Source organism: Ambystoma mexicanum, chromosome 8 (assembly GCF_040938575.1).
Source record: "Ambystoma mexicanum isolate Mex_15411 chromosome 8, UKY_AmexF1_1, whole genome shotgun sequence".
Lineage (NCBI taxonomy): Eukaryota > Metazoa > Chordata > Amphibia > Caudata > Ambystomatidae > Ambystoma > Ambystoma mexicanum.
This window is the reverse complement of record NC_090929.1, coordinates 1,595,088,565-1,595,105,929: the sequence shown is the minus strand read 5'-3', so window position 1 is coordinate 1,595,105,929 and position 17,365 is coordinate 1,595,088,565. Positions and strand designations below refer to the sequence as shown.

At 46.8% G+C, this 17,365-nt stretch overlaps 1 protein-coding gene across 4 annotated transcripts in view; it reads left to right on the top strand.

The window, feature by feature from the left end:
- The window catches only part of GPAM (glycerol-3-phosphate acyltransferase, mitochondrial), a 727,629-nt gene that overhangs the window by 187,320 nt on the left and 522,944 nt on the right, over window positions 1–17,365 (top strand). For all 4 annotated transcript variants that reach the window (XM_069611788.1, XM_069611787.1, XM_069611786.1 and 1 more), the window contains exons 5-6: window positions 6,403–6,516; window positions 9,644–9,793. In XM_069611788.1, the coding sequence (XP_069467889.1) occupies window positions 6,403–6,516; window positions 9,644–9,793 (264 nt within the window). The remainder of the gene's footprint in view (window positions 1–6,402; window positions 6,517–9,643; window positions 9,794–17,365) is intronic.

The window sequence follows — 17,365 nt, the reverse complement described above, 5'->3', positions numbered from 1 at the left end:
TAGTGCTAAAGACAAAGCATTCACCGTGGCACTTTGTGATAAAAGGCCCAGCTCTCTTCTTACGGCCGCAATAGGAACAGTTAGGAAGGCCGAGAACAGATTTCCAGATGAAACCTTCCAGTTTCTGCCAAAAAGAAGTAGGTATAGAAAGTGTGGCATCCATACCGTAAGTCCATGCCGGAACCATTTTTCCTTTGTAAAAATTAATGGCCGGAATCAAAGAGAATTTGCCATACTTGCGGTCCACCATTCTTAATTGCGAAGTTAAAGATTTTGCTTTTGCCCAAAGATGGTCCTGCATTTTGGCGTCATGAGTGCTGCCATCAAGAATTACTCCAAGATATTTGAATTGGGGAAACCACTTCAATTTTTGTTTGGTGGACCGACCAGGGCCTGATAATTTTCGTCGACGGGCAGTTTTTTGAGAAGATCATGATTTTAGTTTTTAGCTTGTTTATGGACAAGTTGTTGGATTCCATATATTGGGCTAAGTTTTCCAGCTGGCATTGGAGGCCAATGGGCGTCTGATCAAGCAGAATCATGTCATCCGCATATAAAATGCGGGATAGCTTGGAGCCACCAAAATTCGGGGGAAAGGAACGCACCATAGGTTCTGAGTCTTTAAAATAGCCTAAAAAGGCTAAAAACAGGGCCGGGGCCAAAGGACAGCCCTGCTTGACTCCTCTTTTGGCTGCGATTTCCTTTGACAGCGACCCTTGTTTGTTCAGACGAACCATAAGCGTGGTGTTCGAATGCAGCGCCATTATTGGATTCAGGATGGCCTCTGGGCAATTCCAATGCTTCAACTTATTCCACAGAAGCTTTCTATCTACTTTATCGAAAGCCTGCGATAGGTCGATGAAAGCTGCGTATACCGTCGGAGCCCCTTGTTTATTTTTTGCCTTCAGGATGTTTAGTATGAAGATGTTAACCGTCGTGCTTCCGTTCTTCTTGAAACCGACTTGAAAGGGATCTCTGCAGGAAGCCGAAAGCGCCCAGCGGCGGAAACGGTCCAGCAGTAGGGAGGAAAAGAGTTTTCCCAGAATATCCAACAAAGCAATGGGCCGATAGTTGCCTGGTTCTTCTCGGCTTCCTTTTTTAAAGATGGGTATTACTATGGCTTTGGTCCAGGATAGCGGGATTTTCTTGCTGTCAGCACAGTGTTTGAACAGAAGGCTAACGAAGGGAACCCATTCCTTGATGTAAGTTTTAAGGTCCAAGTTGGACAGGCCATCGGGGCCCAGGGCTCTAGAGGATTTCAACTTCTGAATGGCCCTGGATATGTCTGCTTTGTCGGATAGATCGGCCCAAGGTGACTGCGTCAGCTGTACTCGCAGGTTTCTTGTAGAATGAGGGGACGCAGACAGTGCTGTAAAGAATTGAACCCAGGCTGTTTCCACCACTGCATTAATCATGTTATCTGTGTTGCTCTGCGAGTGATTTATCAAATTCCAAAAGTCGGCAGTTTTTTTTAAAATGATAACTCTTAGCTTTTTTTCTGCGTCGTTTTGATAAATGGCTGCTCTCCTTGATCTTATCCAAGCTTTATAGACGTTCTTGTGGTGTTCCCAGACGTCCCATGCTGCCTGTGTATTTTCAGAAGTTGCTCTGCGTTTTTGTTTTCTTAACTCCTTCTTTTTCTTTGCTATGAATTTATCATAGTTATGAGTGAAGGCTGGAGCGGTGGTCTTCCCTGGCCCCGACTTGGTTCTATGTTCAATCAGAAGAGGAAGGTAGCTCGGCCTCTGTATCTTTGCGGAAGTGTTAGAAATATTTGCTGTCTCAGCATAGTGCTGCGTAAAAGACCGCACATTAGCCGCGGTGAGGCGAAGCCTGGTCTGTTGAAAATTCGTCTCGATTGATGGAGAATAATGGTTACACATCTTGACATCTGCTGACCATTCCAGAGTGAGCATATTACGATCACTTGCCTCGGTTTTCACCACCTGGTATTGGCGAGTTTCAGCGATTAAGGCCTGCGAGACGAAGATGTAGTCTAGAGTGGCCATCGACTGGCCTCTTTCCCAAGTTGGGATATGAATGTCTTTGCCCAGAATCCAAGCCGCATTGTGGGGCCCTCTGGCAGCCATAAGGTTCATCCATGCTTTGCCTCTGTGTTCTGCTTGGGTCGTGGGAGCATCCGCAAGAGCTTGTTGGTTAGGGTGGATGCAGTTCGCATCAAGGTCTCCACAAATTATTGCAAAGGGGAGTTCCATTCCAGCATGATTTCATCCATGGTTTCTGCCATGGTTTGGCATAAGTCTGTTACTGTTGTTCTTTGCGGGTTCCAGTATGTAGTTATCAAGGCTAAAGGGTGGTTGGTACGGCTTTTAATGTTTTGACGTGTAGTGTCACCTTCATAGTTCCACTCTATAAGGACTGCCAGAACCCCATATGACCTTTTCATGGTCTTGATGATTCTCAGGTTCTGCCCTGAACGGACCGCAATTAAAAGACCGGTGGACGGGCGGGCTAGCATGCCCTTAATAGCTGGCGAGATCTCGATTTCGTAGCCGTCCATCGATGGTTTTTCTTGGAGCTAGGTCTCTTGGAGACAGAAAATGTCAAATGACGATAGAACTACAGAACTGGGTTCCACTAAATGGGAGTGTCCTCTCGTATTCCATGATGCCTGCGTCAAAGTCTTTTGGACACACAAATCGCCGGTCTCGGAAGATGGTTGCTATCTTGGATGTTTAACACTCAGGGCGCCCTTGATCCAATTCCAAGGACCCCCTGATAGCGATGGTTTTTCCAAGCTCTCAGATGTATCTTTGCTGTGCCTGGTTGGTGAGACTTGCCGATGTTTTCTTTGGGTGTCGTTTCTTGTAGCCGGTGAATAGGCTCTGGTGGAGTGTCTCGAGCCGTATGGTCGCAATTTGTCCATACGTCGTTCGGGCAGGCTATTCCTGTTCTTCTCATAATGGTCTCTTCTATTGGAGAAGTCCGATGCTACTGCCGCATATGTTCGAGCGTGATGATCTGTTCGTGGAGATGGTTCCGGAGAGCAGGCATACTTATCTATCCAGCGAGTTACTTGCGGTGAACGGCGTGTATGGTGATTTTGGCCCCTAGATCTTTTGGTTTTGACAGGTTATGGGCCGGACTTCGGGGTTTGTGACTATTAGCAGCGATCCTGTCTTCTGTCTTGTCAGTGGTGTTTTCCGGATCTATTATTTCTGTTAGCAAAAACCCCATGGATTTTAATTCATCTCCTGCTTTTTGGGAGAGGTCCTGTACTGATGCAGCGTGTGTGAACAGATAGGCCTTGGCCTTGTTGTATGAATGGTAAGGCTGAATCCATTTGAAGTCAGCGGATTTCAATTTCTTTAGACAATCTGTCGAAGATATAATTTTCAAAATTGTTCTTCTATTTAGGATCATGTAATTGTCTTTACTCGAAATTTGTTCGATTTTGAACATGCAGATCTGAGTTTTCCTGTTCACATCTGCCTCTCGAGAGCTGGGGTGTAGAAGATCCAAGATCTCTGAAACTCCATTCCGAAGAGGTCTATCCTCCGGTGAAGGGGAGTGCGGCCCTATAGACGGCGGGATGGTAAAGTTGGGAGCCACTAAACCCGGTTGCAAAGATGTGGGTTCAACTGAAATGGAGGTCGTTGAGTTTTGTGGCAGCGGTGTGCCCGTCAATTAGACCGCCATTGTGGGAAGCCGAGTGTCCGGCGCCTGGGCAGCATCTGGCTCAGCTATCAATGAGCTTGGTGCTGTCGCCCCTGCTGTTTTCCTGCACTTAGGGGCTGGAGGGGTTTGCTCCAAGGCTTCGAGAATCTCAGCATCTGATGGTTCAGAGTCGATGAGTACTTTTCTTTTCCCCTGTGTCTTGAAGAAATTCAAAAGGGCGTTTGACAACATAGGGGTAGAGAGGAAACTTTTCCCCGTGGGATTTTTTTTCTGGGCTATGGGTGAACCCATTTGTTTCATCTGTTTAGCGTTCTTTCTTTTAGGAACTGCCTGATTTTGTTGTGGTTTGCTGGCCGGGAAGCTTTTGCTAATAAGGCCTTGAGACGGGACATTTCTCTGGATTGCCTTGCCTTTTTTTTTGTATAGAGTTCTCTTTATGTTAGACTGTAGGGGCAATTTAGGACTCCCCCTGGATGAAGCGGAGAGGTCCGAGATAGAATCCGAGGAGGCTTCTGCAAAGCCTCTCGTCATTTGAGGGAGCGGGTGGACCACCCTGTCCTGCTCGTTGATCCTAGATGAAGGCGGGCCCATGGTTGTATCCACCGTAGGCAGATGTTAGTTTATCGAAAGGCGAGGGCAAAGTTGCCGGAACTGCAGAAGACAGCCGAGGTAGAGTTTTCCTTGAGTCATTGGCTTCTATGGACGAAGCTTCCACAGGAACGTGGATCATGGCCGTGATGGTTTGTGTGGGTGGAACTTCTACACGTGCTGTCGGTTGGGCGCACCTCCCAGGGGAGGTTGCATCCTGTGACTGCGGCTGCATCTGGGGATGCGGTTCCAGAGGGTTTAGCGCATCCAGCTTGGCACAGGTCGAAGCCGACTGAGGCACTGGTCCAACAGAGCCGCCTGCCAGGGCCACTTCCCTCAGGTCTTCCCCAGGGGTCCTCCGACCCTCACGGAGGTTGGACCACTCGCCAAGGCGGTATCGAGGCATGCAGCGCTGGCTAACGGCAAAATGTGCTGACCACGGTTGACAGCAGAGCAGATTAAATGGTCTCTGGGGCCTGTAGCCATGGCCTGTGACAAAGGCCCATTGAAGACACATTTGGTTGCTGTAGAATTTAATGTAGAGGGAACTCCTCCGGAAAGCGTCATCAAGTTTGCCGCATTTGTTCCACTGAGGCCAATTTGCCCCATGACCGGGTTACTGATCAAGCTGTTCATCCCTTGGCCTGGGTTAGACAGAGAAGCAGTCAAAACGGCCACCGGCATATCTGTAGTAGGAAACGTGGATGGACCAGTCTGCGTTAGGATTCGATTTTTTTTTTTGCATCACTTCGGAGGAGGCGCTTTTCTGGGTCTTCCATCTCCGGAGGGCGCCAAAGAAAAACGAGAGGTAAGGATGGGCAAGGGAAGGGGGGGAGGGAGGGTCGGGGGAAGGAAAAGTGCCAAAGGGAGCGGAGGTGAATGAAGATGAACGGAGGCAGGAGAAAGGGGAAGGGGGGGGGGGAAGCAGATGAGCACGGGCCGCCTCAGACAAGGGGGACACGGTTTCCCCGTGCTGGAGACAGAACACTAGGACCGTGCAATAGGACGAGGAGCAGTGGCGTGTAGGCGTGCAGGCGGGCAGGCTCAAAAAGTCATAAGAGTCAAGGGGGAGCGGTGCGTGAAACTGCCTACCTCCTCGCTGGTGTTGACTGACGGCCTCCGCCTCCCTCTTCGCGACCTGCAGCTGACTGCTGCAGACTGGACTCTGCTCACGGACTCCGCGCGTGCTCTGCGCTTTCCAAGGGTTTTTAAGGGAAATTGTGCTTATTTCCTTAAAGGCACACTGAAACAAAAAGCAAAGTTCGTGGGTCGTAGCTGTAGCTCCTCACTCCTTCTCTCACTGCTGCAGACTGGACTCTGCTCACGGACTTAATGTTTAAATGTACACAGTGTCTTGGATGCTGTGGTGGTAGCTGCTTTCATTAAAAGTATGAACTTTATGTAGATTTGTTGACACTTTTTAGCACGGTTAATGCTTTTATTTTTATTTCTCACTGTAACTATGGATTCGTGTGTAGTGTTATTAATTCTTTTCTATTTCGTAATGAAATGATTTTATGGATTTAATCATTTATTTATAACCTGTTAATGATTTGTGTCCCCCCCTCTATTTTTATTATCTTTTGTTCTTCTCGTAAAGGTTTATAAACCATATACAATAAAAAATAATTGTCCCAACAGTGTAACTAACCTCCTACTCTATCGGTTAGTGACTTAATAGCACCTGTAACCTGTGCTGTCCTAACTTGCACGTGTTGTAGAAGTAATTTTCCATCCAATCTGGGGTCAACTCTTCTGCCAAATATGTGTAGGAGTTAACCATCTCTATTGGTTCTGCATTTAATGTCCAGGTTAGGTGGTATTCCCACATGCGAGTGGAGGGAGGTGCAGGGGAGGATGCACTGTACTAACATTTTAGGGACCATTGTAAAATATTGAACACCACAATTTACTCTTCAAGTTTGAACCTACCAATGGGGTGAATGCATTGTACCTGTGGCTTGACCTTCCCATGTATCTTGTCTGTCATCCCCATATGAATAATACACATATTCGAGCATTTGTGTGCCTTAAAGCGCGACTCCGGGAATGTTGTACACGTGTATTAATTACTTCCTTATGTTCAATAGATGAAACTTGCCATATCCTCGCAATGACTTTCCGGCCTCGCAAAGGTGCCTTCATTGAACCAATTGATTTTTTCTCCTGCTGCAGGCACAAGGGGTGGCTTGCACGGCGCCTTTGCTACGTCCTTTTCGTGCAGCAACGGGATGTGCACAAGGACATGTTTGCTTACAACATGACTGGGAAAGTGCTGAGCCTCGGCAGGTAAGGGCAGCACAGGAGTCCTTCCCTTCTCCCCTTTCATCTGGAAGGAAAGCGATACCACGAAGTTAAAGGGACGCTCATGAATATAGAGAACCACGCGGTGGCTTATTACAGGAGGCCTGGCCTGGAAAGACACAGCGAATAACCTCTTCTCACTGCCTTTTTGTATTGGTCTTCTAATATCATTTTGTTGCTTCTCTTGAAATTCTTAATGTTTCTTAAACGTTGCATGACATGTAGAGATTTGCTTCAGTTAGATTTCACGTACTCCTACTAAATGATTAAATGATTTACTTTTGCTGCAAGGCTTTTTTTTTTTTTTTTGGCCAGTGTTTTCAAGCTTGCACTCCATTTAAAGAGCATACGCTCTTCTCAGACAAGCATCCTGTTTGACCCCCTGAAATAATAGAGCAAATATTGTTTCCTGCTCACACCCATTGCACATGGTAACCCAACTCCCGTACGTACCGTTTGTTTGCTTTTGACATAATTAGGACATTGATGAATCCAGCCACAGAAAGGAATGGGTTTGGTTTTACCAACCTTTTAGTGTTTGTATTGTCAAGGAAACCAGATGCATGGCTCTGTATTTCTGACCACCCTCCCCTTTAGAAAAGTAATTGCTTGCCCTTCCATCCTGCGTTTTGGATGCATTCCAAATCCCAAACTGTTCCTGGAAAGGGGTCGAGGGGGCATTAGCGCACCTGAGCAGATGTCCCGGGAAAGAGCACCCCTTAGCAACCACTGCCTGCACTGTAGTTGTCTCGCATCTCGGGGTGGTTGCTGTGTTTAAATGCGCTGCTTTTAGTATAGTGCTGTATTCTTCTAATAATGCAGGGCATAAGGTTGTAAGTTTCCCTATGTTGAGGTTTGGGCTGAGGTTTTTAGGGGCCAGTGGGAGCTTGATATCTGGGACGCAGTGGCTTTAAGGCATTTAAAGACCATGGTCTGGCAGTTTGTTGTTCACCCCTCTCTCCCCCCGCAACCCTCACAGCCACTTCTCGATTGGGGTCTTCTGTCATACTGCATGCCTGCAGTACCTAGGCACCTACACTGGAACCACAGTGTTTCGAAGCAATAACAGTAGGTGCTATACAAGGATAGATCCATATTCCCGTTCTTAATATTTGAGAGTACAACCGCATCAGGACCATACCCAGCTCAGTGGATCAGAAGCTTGTGCTTGCCATCTCTTCATTGCTATTGGATACAGGCTGCTGGTTAAGTGGATTCTGATCGGATGGCAGCCCCTATGATGGAAAGTGCAGACTGTCCACAATATTGTAGACATGGCTGGCAACACTTACTGGTAAGGTCATGCGCTTGCAACACTAAAACTACTTTCCTATGAAGGGTTACTCGCCTGTAACACGCACAAGATAAGTTACCATTTTATATGGCATGTTTGTGTGTACAATCTTACTAAATGTTTTGTCATGGTAATGCTAAATGGTGTATATATACTACGCAGCATTGCAGTTTGCCGACTCTCCAGGGGCTTTGGCAGATCACACGCTCTGGGTGAGAGAGAAGTATTTCTAAAGCAACTGCACGTTTCCCGAAGGCTCCATTCTCCCTTGTTGGCTCTTTAAAGCCTCAATGGCGCTTCCCCCTTCTGCATTTTACAGTCCTCTCCTGACACATTGGCTTCAGATAGGGTGAGGACTCCACTGTAGCCTCAGCCTGATTTCATCCTGCACTTCTCGAGGCGAGACTGTTGAAGAAAGATGAGTCTTAATGCAGTTAGCTCCGAAATCCTCTGCCTATTCCCTTCTCATCCTGCCCCTCTGGGGCGCCCCACCTTGCTGGTTTTCTGCGGCGAGAAATCTTCGTGTCCACTTTGAAAACTTGCTTTCCTTCAATCGGTGGAGGAGGACGAGGGTTAAACTGATGTGGGGTTTCATTTGGGGGAGGGCTCAGGGACAGTGGGAAGGGGAGCAGGTTCGTGGATGGGAGTCATTGGGCCTAGCAGGAGTTTGGCAGCTGCGGAGCTGTCCCCTGCACAAGAGAAGAGCGGGGGATGTGGGTGAGGGGCCGATGGGTGCGGGGTGCAGGGTTGAGACGACTGCAGGGGGAGGAAACATGAATCCCTGCAGTGCCAATGCTTGTCATGGCAAACTGCGTTTCGCAAAAATGGCAAGCAAGGAATTAACATGGAACCTTAAGCAAGTTCTTCAAGTCACAACAACATGAGGTTTTCTTGGCACTTGAATGTGATAGAATATTAGAGATTTGATATTGCCTCTTCGATGTGCCAAATGGAACCACAAAAGGATGGGCTTTGACTTGATGGTTGCATTGGAGGTGCAACTGGTTCATTGTGTAGTATTTCTTATGTGCTGTCCCCTTTCCTCCATAGTCCTGGGAATGCCCACGCAGCGGGAGATGCGATCGGATCGCATGGTTAGGCAGCATAGCAGAGTTCTTTTTCTATGCGTGCAAGAGACTTTGCTTATACATACTTAGGACTGCATTAAGAAAATTGTCAATCGGATTTGTAACAATCTTTTTATACCTCTGTTGGACTGGGCCAACAGATTGGTTAAGTTTGCCACCTGATGGGTGAGACTGCACTGATCATAGAAGTGCACTGCCAGATAATAGGAGTAGGGTGCTAAACGATTCCATCACTCTTAATCCGCGACCTTTTCAGTTTAGGGCTGTGGGTGGAGCGTGCATTCATAATTCTTAACTTTAATGCATTGACTGGATGGAAGTTTCTTGGCTACTATATACGTTTCTGTACTTTTTATGAGTAGTTTTTCCACACATGCTTGTTATGGGCACCCTGAAAACCAGACGGCATCTTGTGAGCGGTTGGCAAATGCAGCCCTGCCTAGGGGTGGATTTCTTGATATTTGGTCTGAGTTGCAAGGCTGGGAACCAGTTTTCAGTGTGTAGTAGTGTCTTATGGAAAATGCTCATCAGTCATTATTTTTATGAAAGTGTTCACACATTTGCTTTTCTCACACATCTTCAGGGGCTTGGCTGGTAAAGTAAGATGAGGCTGTTCTTCCTTCCATCCTCCCTCCTTTTTCTCCCTATGTTTTGACCTTGCTTGTTGGTTTCGCTCATTTCTTTGAAGCACTGCTCCTTCTCACGTGTATGTCTTGTGTCCTGTGAACAGAGTGCAGAAAGCGATCCATGACGTGGCTTTGGAAACCAGCCCTGCAGGTGCCGCTGTTCAGCCTGACCAAAAGGCAATCTGCAAAGTGAGGAGGAGAGCCCGGTGCATCCTGCAGGAAATGGTGGCCAGCATCTCCCCCTCTCTGCTCAGGTACTGGAAGGCCTGCTCTACGCCTGCTTTTTTCTAACTTCTACTTTCGTCGCATTGGTCTGCCTTTTCCCACCATTATGTTAAATAATCTGTGCAGAGACCCCTTTTAAAAAAAATAATAATAAAAAGAAAAAAAAAGTTCCTGGTTTGCTTGCTTTCTGTGTGATATTATGGCATGACCTAATGAAGCGTTTTGTGTTTGTGTATTTGGCTGCTGTTTATTCATGTTTAAGGATTGAGTATGCCACGTGGGAGCGCTGAGTGGATGAACATAACCTGCTACCGAAAGCTGCATTACCTATAGTCCCAGCCACTCAGATTTATGTTTTATATTAACTCTTTAAAGTCCGACTGAAATAGTCAGTCGAATGAAAAAGCTACACTTTGCAAAAAGACACATTTTGAAAAGGAAAAAAATAGAAGCTGCCAAAGAACGTAATAAACTATTTTTGGGTGATTTATCTGGGTTCGCAATTTTTTCAAATTACTTCATTTAAAATTGAGTAGGGGTTGGGGAGATGTTTCTCCCAACCCTTTGAGGCCTGTCTAACCATCTAATTAGAAGGTGGGTCAGTGTTTCTCACCCAAAGGAAAGTGTACACTATAAAATGGTAGGCGCTGTGGCGGAGCCGGGCTCAACTTTAGGGAAGGAGGACGACGTATAGTGAAACAGCTAGTCCACCAAAGAAACCGCCCCCACTGGTCTGCTGACCATGTACACTTTATACTATCTACCCGGTAAAAAAAGCACTATAGATTAAACATAACCCGCAGTGAAAACACAGGGTGTGCACAAAAACAAGAACCATCAGTCAATGCCTCCTGGTGCTAAGCATGTCACAGGCCCAGGGGATTTGAAGAAAAATACAACCGCAGGCATTCATACCACACAGTATATACGTCATAATCAGCACCCCATTTGGCAAGACTAAACAGTGACATGATTTACTAAACCACTGGGGCATACTATTATAGGTAATACAAATTCGCACCTGGGGAAGGGCCATTGGCCAATCGGGAGGCTGGAACAGCGGGTGAGAATATACACTCGCTGCCTGCTCTGTCAGCCACCCCAGGCCCTCCCCGGGTGGCTTTTTAAAAAAAAATGTATTTTGTGTGGGATCAAGAGGGAGCCTGTCCCTGTTGCCTCCCCAGGCCCTTCAAACCAAGCAAAACCTTGCCCCACCCCCCTCCTTCCACACTTACCTGCAGGAACTCCCGCAGCCATGCAAATGCAAAAGGGACTTAGTTCCACTTCCCTCTGTTGGCGGCCATCTCACCCCCCCACCCCTCCTTTCTCAGGAGATTGGCTACGCAAGCAGCACAAATCTCCTGGGGGGGAAAAAGACCCATTCGCACCCCGAATTGACCCTGGGGTGCAAATGCTTTCACTCCCTGGCTGGGGTTAGCGGGGGCGGATATGGGCAGTAACTGCCCACAGCCCTCGCCACCATGTCTCAGGTGGGCATTCAGTTACCTGCCGGGGCATGCAAGCCATATTCAGCCCATATAGTGAATCTAGAACATACAGGGAGAAAAGGACCGTTCAATACTAACACCATGCTAAAGGCCACCAAAATTCAAAAGATACTAAGGCTTATAGCAACCAACTCATTACGCTCTTCCCTGGAAAAGTATGTCCCATAACACTTTCTAGAATGCAACGATGCATTCTTCGTAGGTAAGAGTCATGTAAGACTTGAAAAATAGTGGTACCTGCTAGATAGAATTCTAGTGTATGGGCTAAAAGGCCAGGGGCACAGGAAAAATATCCAGAGGCAGTTAATTAGCTTATGTTAGGCAAGATTGTATGTAGTAACCCTGTGGGAGACAGTAAGGCAAAGTTTGTATGCAGTACCCTCTGGGACCACTACACACAACTCTGACCAACTCTGACCACAGGTATAGGAAACCCAACCTTTGCTATAAGCTTGTACTATACAGTTTTGGTAGTGTGAGCAGCCAGGCTTTGCTCAAGGGGGGTCAATGCGAGCTGTTGTGGAGTTGCACAGAGATTTACAGTTACATGTATTCAAATAAACTCATACACTCAAGGTTTCTTGCATAAACAATTATTAATTTATCAGTCAGTTAGAATACGCCTTCTTCAGAAGGGAGCAGTATAATAGTAACACACAAATACACTTCAACACTGTACACTCTTAGTTTCTAAATCAGTAAAGACCCTTTTGGGATGTCCCACAGACACAACATACACCCACAGGTGACTTCAATAACTAGGGTGCTGGGGAAATTAATATCTTACTGTTGCCATTAAGTATACTTTTAGAAGTTGGTGAAAGGCAAAGATTATAGAACAAGAGACCACAAATATTCCTAAGCAGGCAAATACTTTTAGATCCTCCAAGAAGAGTCATACAATTCAATAGGCTAAGCCAAAGTCAATGTGCAAAAGTCTTGTATAGACGAAGCACTTCTGGTATGTAAATGGAAAAGTCTTTGCACAAGTTCTTAGGAATCTTTGATGAAAAGAAGAATCAAATGTAGGGTCACAAGCTGACTAGGCTTGTGAGTTGTAGAAGTTGCAAGCACTCTACAGTAAGAGGTAAGTTCTCTCAGACTTTTTACAGTACCTAGAAATGAAGAAAAAGATGCAGCTGATGACCTCTGTTCTTGTGCAGCTCTGCAGATCTCGCTGTTCCTGGGTCTCAGTTGTGGGGACAACAGGGAAGATGTCGGGGGGGACTCCTGCAATGTACTGGGACGGTCAAAACACGCAACTGGCAAACTTCACTTTCAGTGGCTGTTCAGTGTTTCAGCTCCTCCCGTCTACCGCTGTCGAGATGGTCTTTCCTTGCTTCTGGGGTCCCGCACTCTGAGGGGGCTCAGGCTCGGTCAGTCCTGCTTCTTGGGAGTCCAGAGGATCTTCCAAAAGCTCTAAGCCAGCTTAAAAACAATCCACACAATCTGGTGTTCCTCTCCCTGGCTATATGGTTTCCAGCAGCAACTCTGTGGAAATTCAACCAGCTCCGAGATGGATGTCCAGGTGGCTTACTTTGGAGTTGATTTGGTCCAACCAACTCAAGGGGAGAAGTTGTCCGTGGAGGGGCTTCTCTGTCGATGCAAAATTGTCGTTTCAGCACTGCAGCAGTGCTTCACCGGGCAAACCAACTGCCCAGGAGTTGCAGCGGCCGTCCTTCGTCCAGTGGTCGGCTCTGCCTTCCAAGCCAAAAGACTCTCCTTTTATTCAGTTCTCTCCCATTCATTCTAGCCTAGCTGTCACTCACCCAGCAGGGTGGCTGTCCTTGCTGGACAGTCAGCCAGCCAATCACCACAGAGTACATTTGGGTCTCCTAGGAGACTAAGCACAGGGAGGTTCGGGCACCTCCTTCACTTCCTGCCTAACCCAGACACTCAGGAGCCAGAGGCGGGCTTCACTCATGAATCCTGCCAAAGGCGAAATGTATAAAGGGACCAAACCTGGTTTGGAGCGCACAGCAAATCTCAAGAAGGACCTTTCCACAAAGAAATGGCAAAAAAAGACACAAAAAATGGCTCCAGTGGGTGCTTTACTGTAGCTGCGAACGCAGCCCGCAGCAAAGGCACATCATGGTAGTTCAACGAAACCACTGCCACTAGCCATTCAGTGAGAAAAGGGTAACATAAAAAATGTTACTTGAGAAGCTTGACAAAGGGGATACTAAGTAACCCCTCCAGCACTCTATTGTAAGATAGTGTGGGCTCGGTCTAGCAAGTTACAATGGTAAGTAAAGCCAAATTCACTTTACTGCTCTGGGAAACAGTAGTTTATCCCAGAGAAGGTAGTTAAACCTTTGGGACATCTGAAAGACTTCCCTGTGTCACTGCACTGAAGGTGCTGTGTGCCACAATGTAAAAGATGATGCCTATGGAGTGTTAGACTCCACAACCAAAAGAAACGGTGTATAAAATCACATTAAAATACATGAGAGAGTGGGGAGAAAGGGTCAATCTCTCCAGGTTAAAAAAATCAAGTCCTCAAAAAGCAAAAAAGTTGCTGGGGTTCCCTAAGGTGGGGGGGGGGGGATTAGCACATTTATGAGAATTTTTCCTAACAGACTACACCAGCATTGTCCTCTTGGTAATAGGTAACCCGCCTATTGGCATAGGTCTGTACTGCACAATTTGGTAGAGTGACTGAGCAGCCAGACCCATCTAAAGAGGGGTAAATGTGAGCTGTAGAGATGTGCCAATGAGATCCACAATTACAAGTATCCAAATAACACTTATACTCAAGGTTTTCTAGTAAAATAATTATTTTATTAATTTAACAGTCAGTTTTAAACCTTCTTTAGAGAGGGCAATATGCAACAATAAAAATACACTTAACAACACGTCCTCAGATTAAAGTTAAACAAGTAGATACCCTTTTGGGATGTGTCACACACACTTTCTACACCCTGAGGTGACTTCAATTGCCAGGACACTGTGGGCATTAATATGTCACTTTTAACACTTAATGCAATACTGATGATGTGGCAAAGGAAAAGGTTAGCGAAGGAAAAAAGGTTCACAAGTTCTCAGAACAGGTGAATACTTTGTAATGCCCCAATGAAGTCTAGATTAGACCATTCCCAGCAATACAAGTTAAACTTAAACCGCACCCATGAGGGACAGTTAAAACCAATCTCAATGGGTCAGAAGAGTCTTCAGGGAGCCAGGACAGCCAAAGTCAATTTAGACAATGTCTAGGGAGCTGAGCCACTTCTTCAGGTGGCACAAAAGTCTTGCACAATGTTAAATAGAGAGTTTGTAGGAAAATAATCCCCATTAGGCCACAAGCTGTAAGGCTTGTGAAGGGCAAAGCTGCAAGCAATTGCAGAAAACGCAGCTACTGCAAGCCTCCAGTGAGAACAAGCAAGCTACAGACAAGAGCCAAATACCCCTTCAGTCAAGACAGTACCTTAGTTTTGAAGAGGATCCAGCTGCCTTCTGTTCTGGTTGCAGTCTTGCAGATCCTGCGTTCCTGGGCCTCAGTCGTGGGGCAAGAGGGAGGACACCTGGAGGACTCCTGCACTGCCGTTTGAAGGTCAGCGGCTATGGGCTCTTTCCAAATCGGCAGCACTTTGCGGTTTCAGCTACCGGTCAATAGCACCACTGCGGTTCTTGGACACTTGATGGTGCTTCCTGTATGTCTGCTCTGGCTCAAAGACGATGCACTAGATTCTGGTGTTCCTTATCCCTGGCTTTGGTTCCAGCAGCAGCAAGGAAGTACAGCCAGCAGGGAGGGAATTTCCAGGCAAGTTCGTCTTGGTGTCAGTTGGTCCCACCAACCGAAGGCAAGAAGTCATCCGTTCCAGGCTTCTCTAGTCGATATGAAATTTGGAGCTTTAGCACTGCAGCTGGGCTTCACCGGGCAAACCAACGGTCGAGGAGGCGGAGCAAGCCTCTCCCAGTTTTTTCTTTGTACGTTTCTTCCAATGGTCGACTATGCCTTCTGTTCAAGAGACCTTTTTATGCAATTCTCTCCCGTTTATTCGCAGCCTAGCTGCTAATCACCTTTGGGTGCATTCCCGTCACCAAGGAGACAAAGCACAGGGAGTTTCGAGAACCTCCCTCGCTTCCTGCCCTGCCAGACGCGCTGGAGCCAGAGGCGGGCTTCAGCAGTGAGCCCTGCCAAAGACATAACAAAGGGGCCAAACCTGGTTTGGCGCGTAGAGTAAATCTCAAGAATGACCTTTCCAACAAGGAAAGGCGAAAAAAGAAGACCAGGCCATTTTGACAAAATGGGCACCCATGGGTGCAATACTGCAGCTGAGGATTCAGCCTGCGGTAAAAACGAACAATGGTAGGAAATTTAAACCACTGCCACCAGCCATTAAAAGTAGAGAGGCTAACATAAAAAAGTTACATGAGTAAGTAGAAAAAGGGGCTACTAGGTAACCCCCTCCCACACAGTACTTCCACATAAAATGGGGTGTACTGGACCTACATAAAAAAAACGGGTAAGTAAAGTCAATTTCACTTTACCATTCTTCGGAACAGTAGTTTACCAAAGAGAAGGTATTTAAACCTTATGAGAAATTCAAGCTACTGCACTGAGGGTGCAGTGTGTCACAATACAAAAGGTAGAGGACTATGGAGTTTGTCAGACTCCAAAACCAAAGAGAAACAGAGTCCAAATCAGATAAAAAATACATGAGCGAGTGAGAAAAGGTCTAGTTCACTCCAGGATAAAAATTAGAAATCCTAAAGTCCAGCAAAAGAGCTGGGAGTCTCTAAGGTTAAGGGAATTGGCACAAAAAGGAGAATTCTCCCTAACACTAGCAGTCTGAGTACTGTTTCAGGGGTAAAGAGCACAAACCTGCAACAATTGACACTTTGTAAAAACGTTGCATCTTTGAAAAAGATGCAAAAGGGTGGCCTATTGGTCACTGGGTCCAGAAAGTGTCAATAGTACCTTAATCCCTTCTTGGTAGTTCGACAGCACGGTGATCTAGGCTGCGCATCAGAGCCTAGTTGGGTTTGATGGTCAAAACAATGGGCACGGTTGAGTTGAGTCGAGTCAATGGGTAAAACGATGCTTCCAGCAGTTCAAGGCATGGGCCATGATGGTTTGATGCGGAGATAATGGCGGTGCTAGGCACTGTTGGAAGACACAGCCGTGTGAAGACTGTTACAGGGGTTAGCTTCTGAAGCAGGAGATAACGGGAATCTAGCTGCATTGGCTTCTCTGCTGCTGCCGCCGAGTCCCAATCCAGGTGCTCATGGGCAAGATGAGTCAGTGTTTTCTTCAATCCAAGTCCAATGAGCTTAGCTGGCTACATTGAGGAGACTGGGAACAGCTGCAGCTGGCAGAGTGCAGGCCTTCATGCAACCCCAAATCCCCTCCCACCCTGCATATGTTCTTTGGGCATGGTTAGGGGAAACAGCTTGCCTCTGCCTTGGAATCACTATTGTCACCTCACCTGTGCAGTCCAAATTAATCGAAGGAGTGGGAGACCCTGTCCTTATAAAAGTAAAAGGCCCCAGGGCGTCCAAGTCTTTCAAAAGCGCAGTAGGATTGGGGGTGGGAGGGTGGAGGGAGCCTGCAGAAACCTTTGGCCATGGATCGCCGGTACCCCAGAGACGAAGTATCATGAATAACCTACTGACCGATCCAGGTCCCATGGGTAAATACTGAGGGTCATGGTTTCTGGAAATTCTGATCAGGATTGACAGAAAAGCCCAGCACTTCTTTATAGGTGTAGTGTCCAGGATCCATGAACCATACGTGGCCAATGAGAACAATGGACCTTTCCAAGAGTCGGAGCTACCACTCAGAAGTTAAAGCAACAGCCAAGAAGGGTCCTAGAAGTTGGAGGAACCAGCCAAGCAGATTCTAACTGCTCGACGGACAAAGACCGTCCGGCAACCAGCAGAAAATGGTACCAAGGTGGGGGCGACCCAGTATGGACCAAATCAAGAGGCGGGGTATTGGTGTTTCAAAATCCTGCTTTGCGATGACTCCTATTGTTGGGAGTTTTCCTAAAGTCCACTTGAGGTAAGACTTCATAAAACGATCCCTTGGCATACAGGTCCCCAACTCTTAGTATAAGCTTGTACTACTCAAGGATCCTTGGTAGAGTGGCA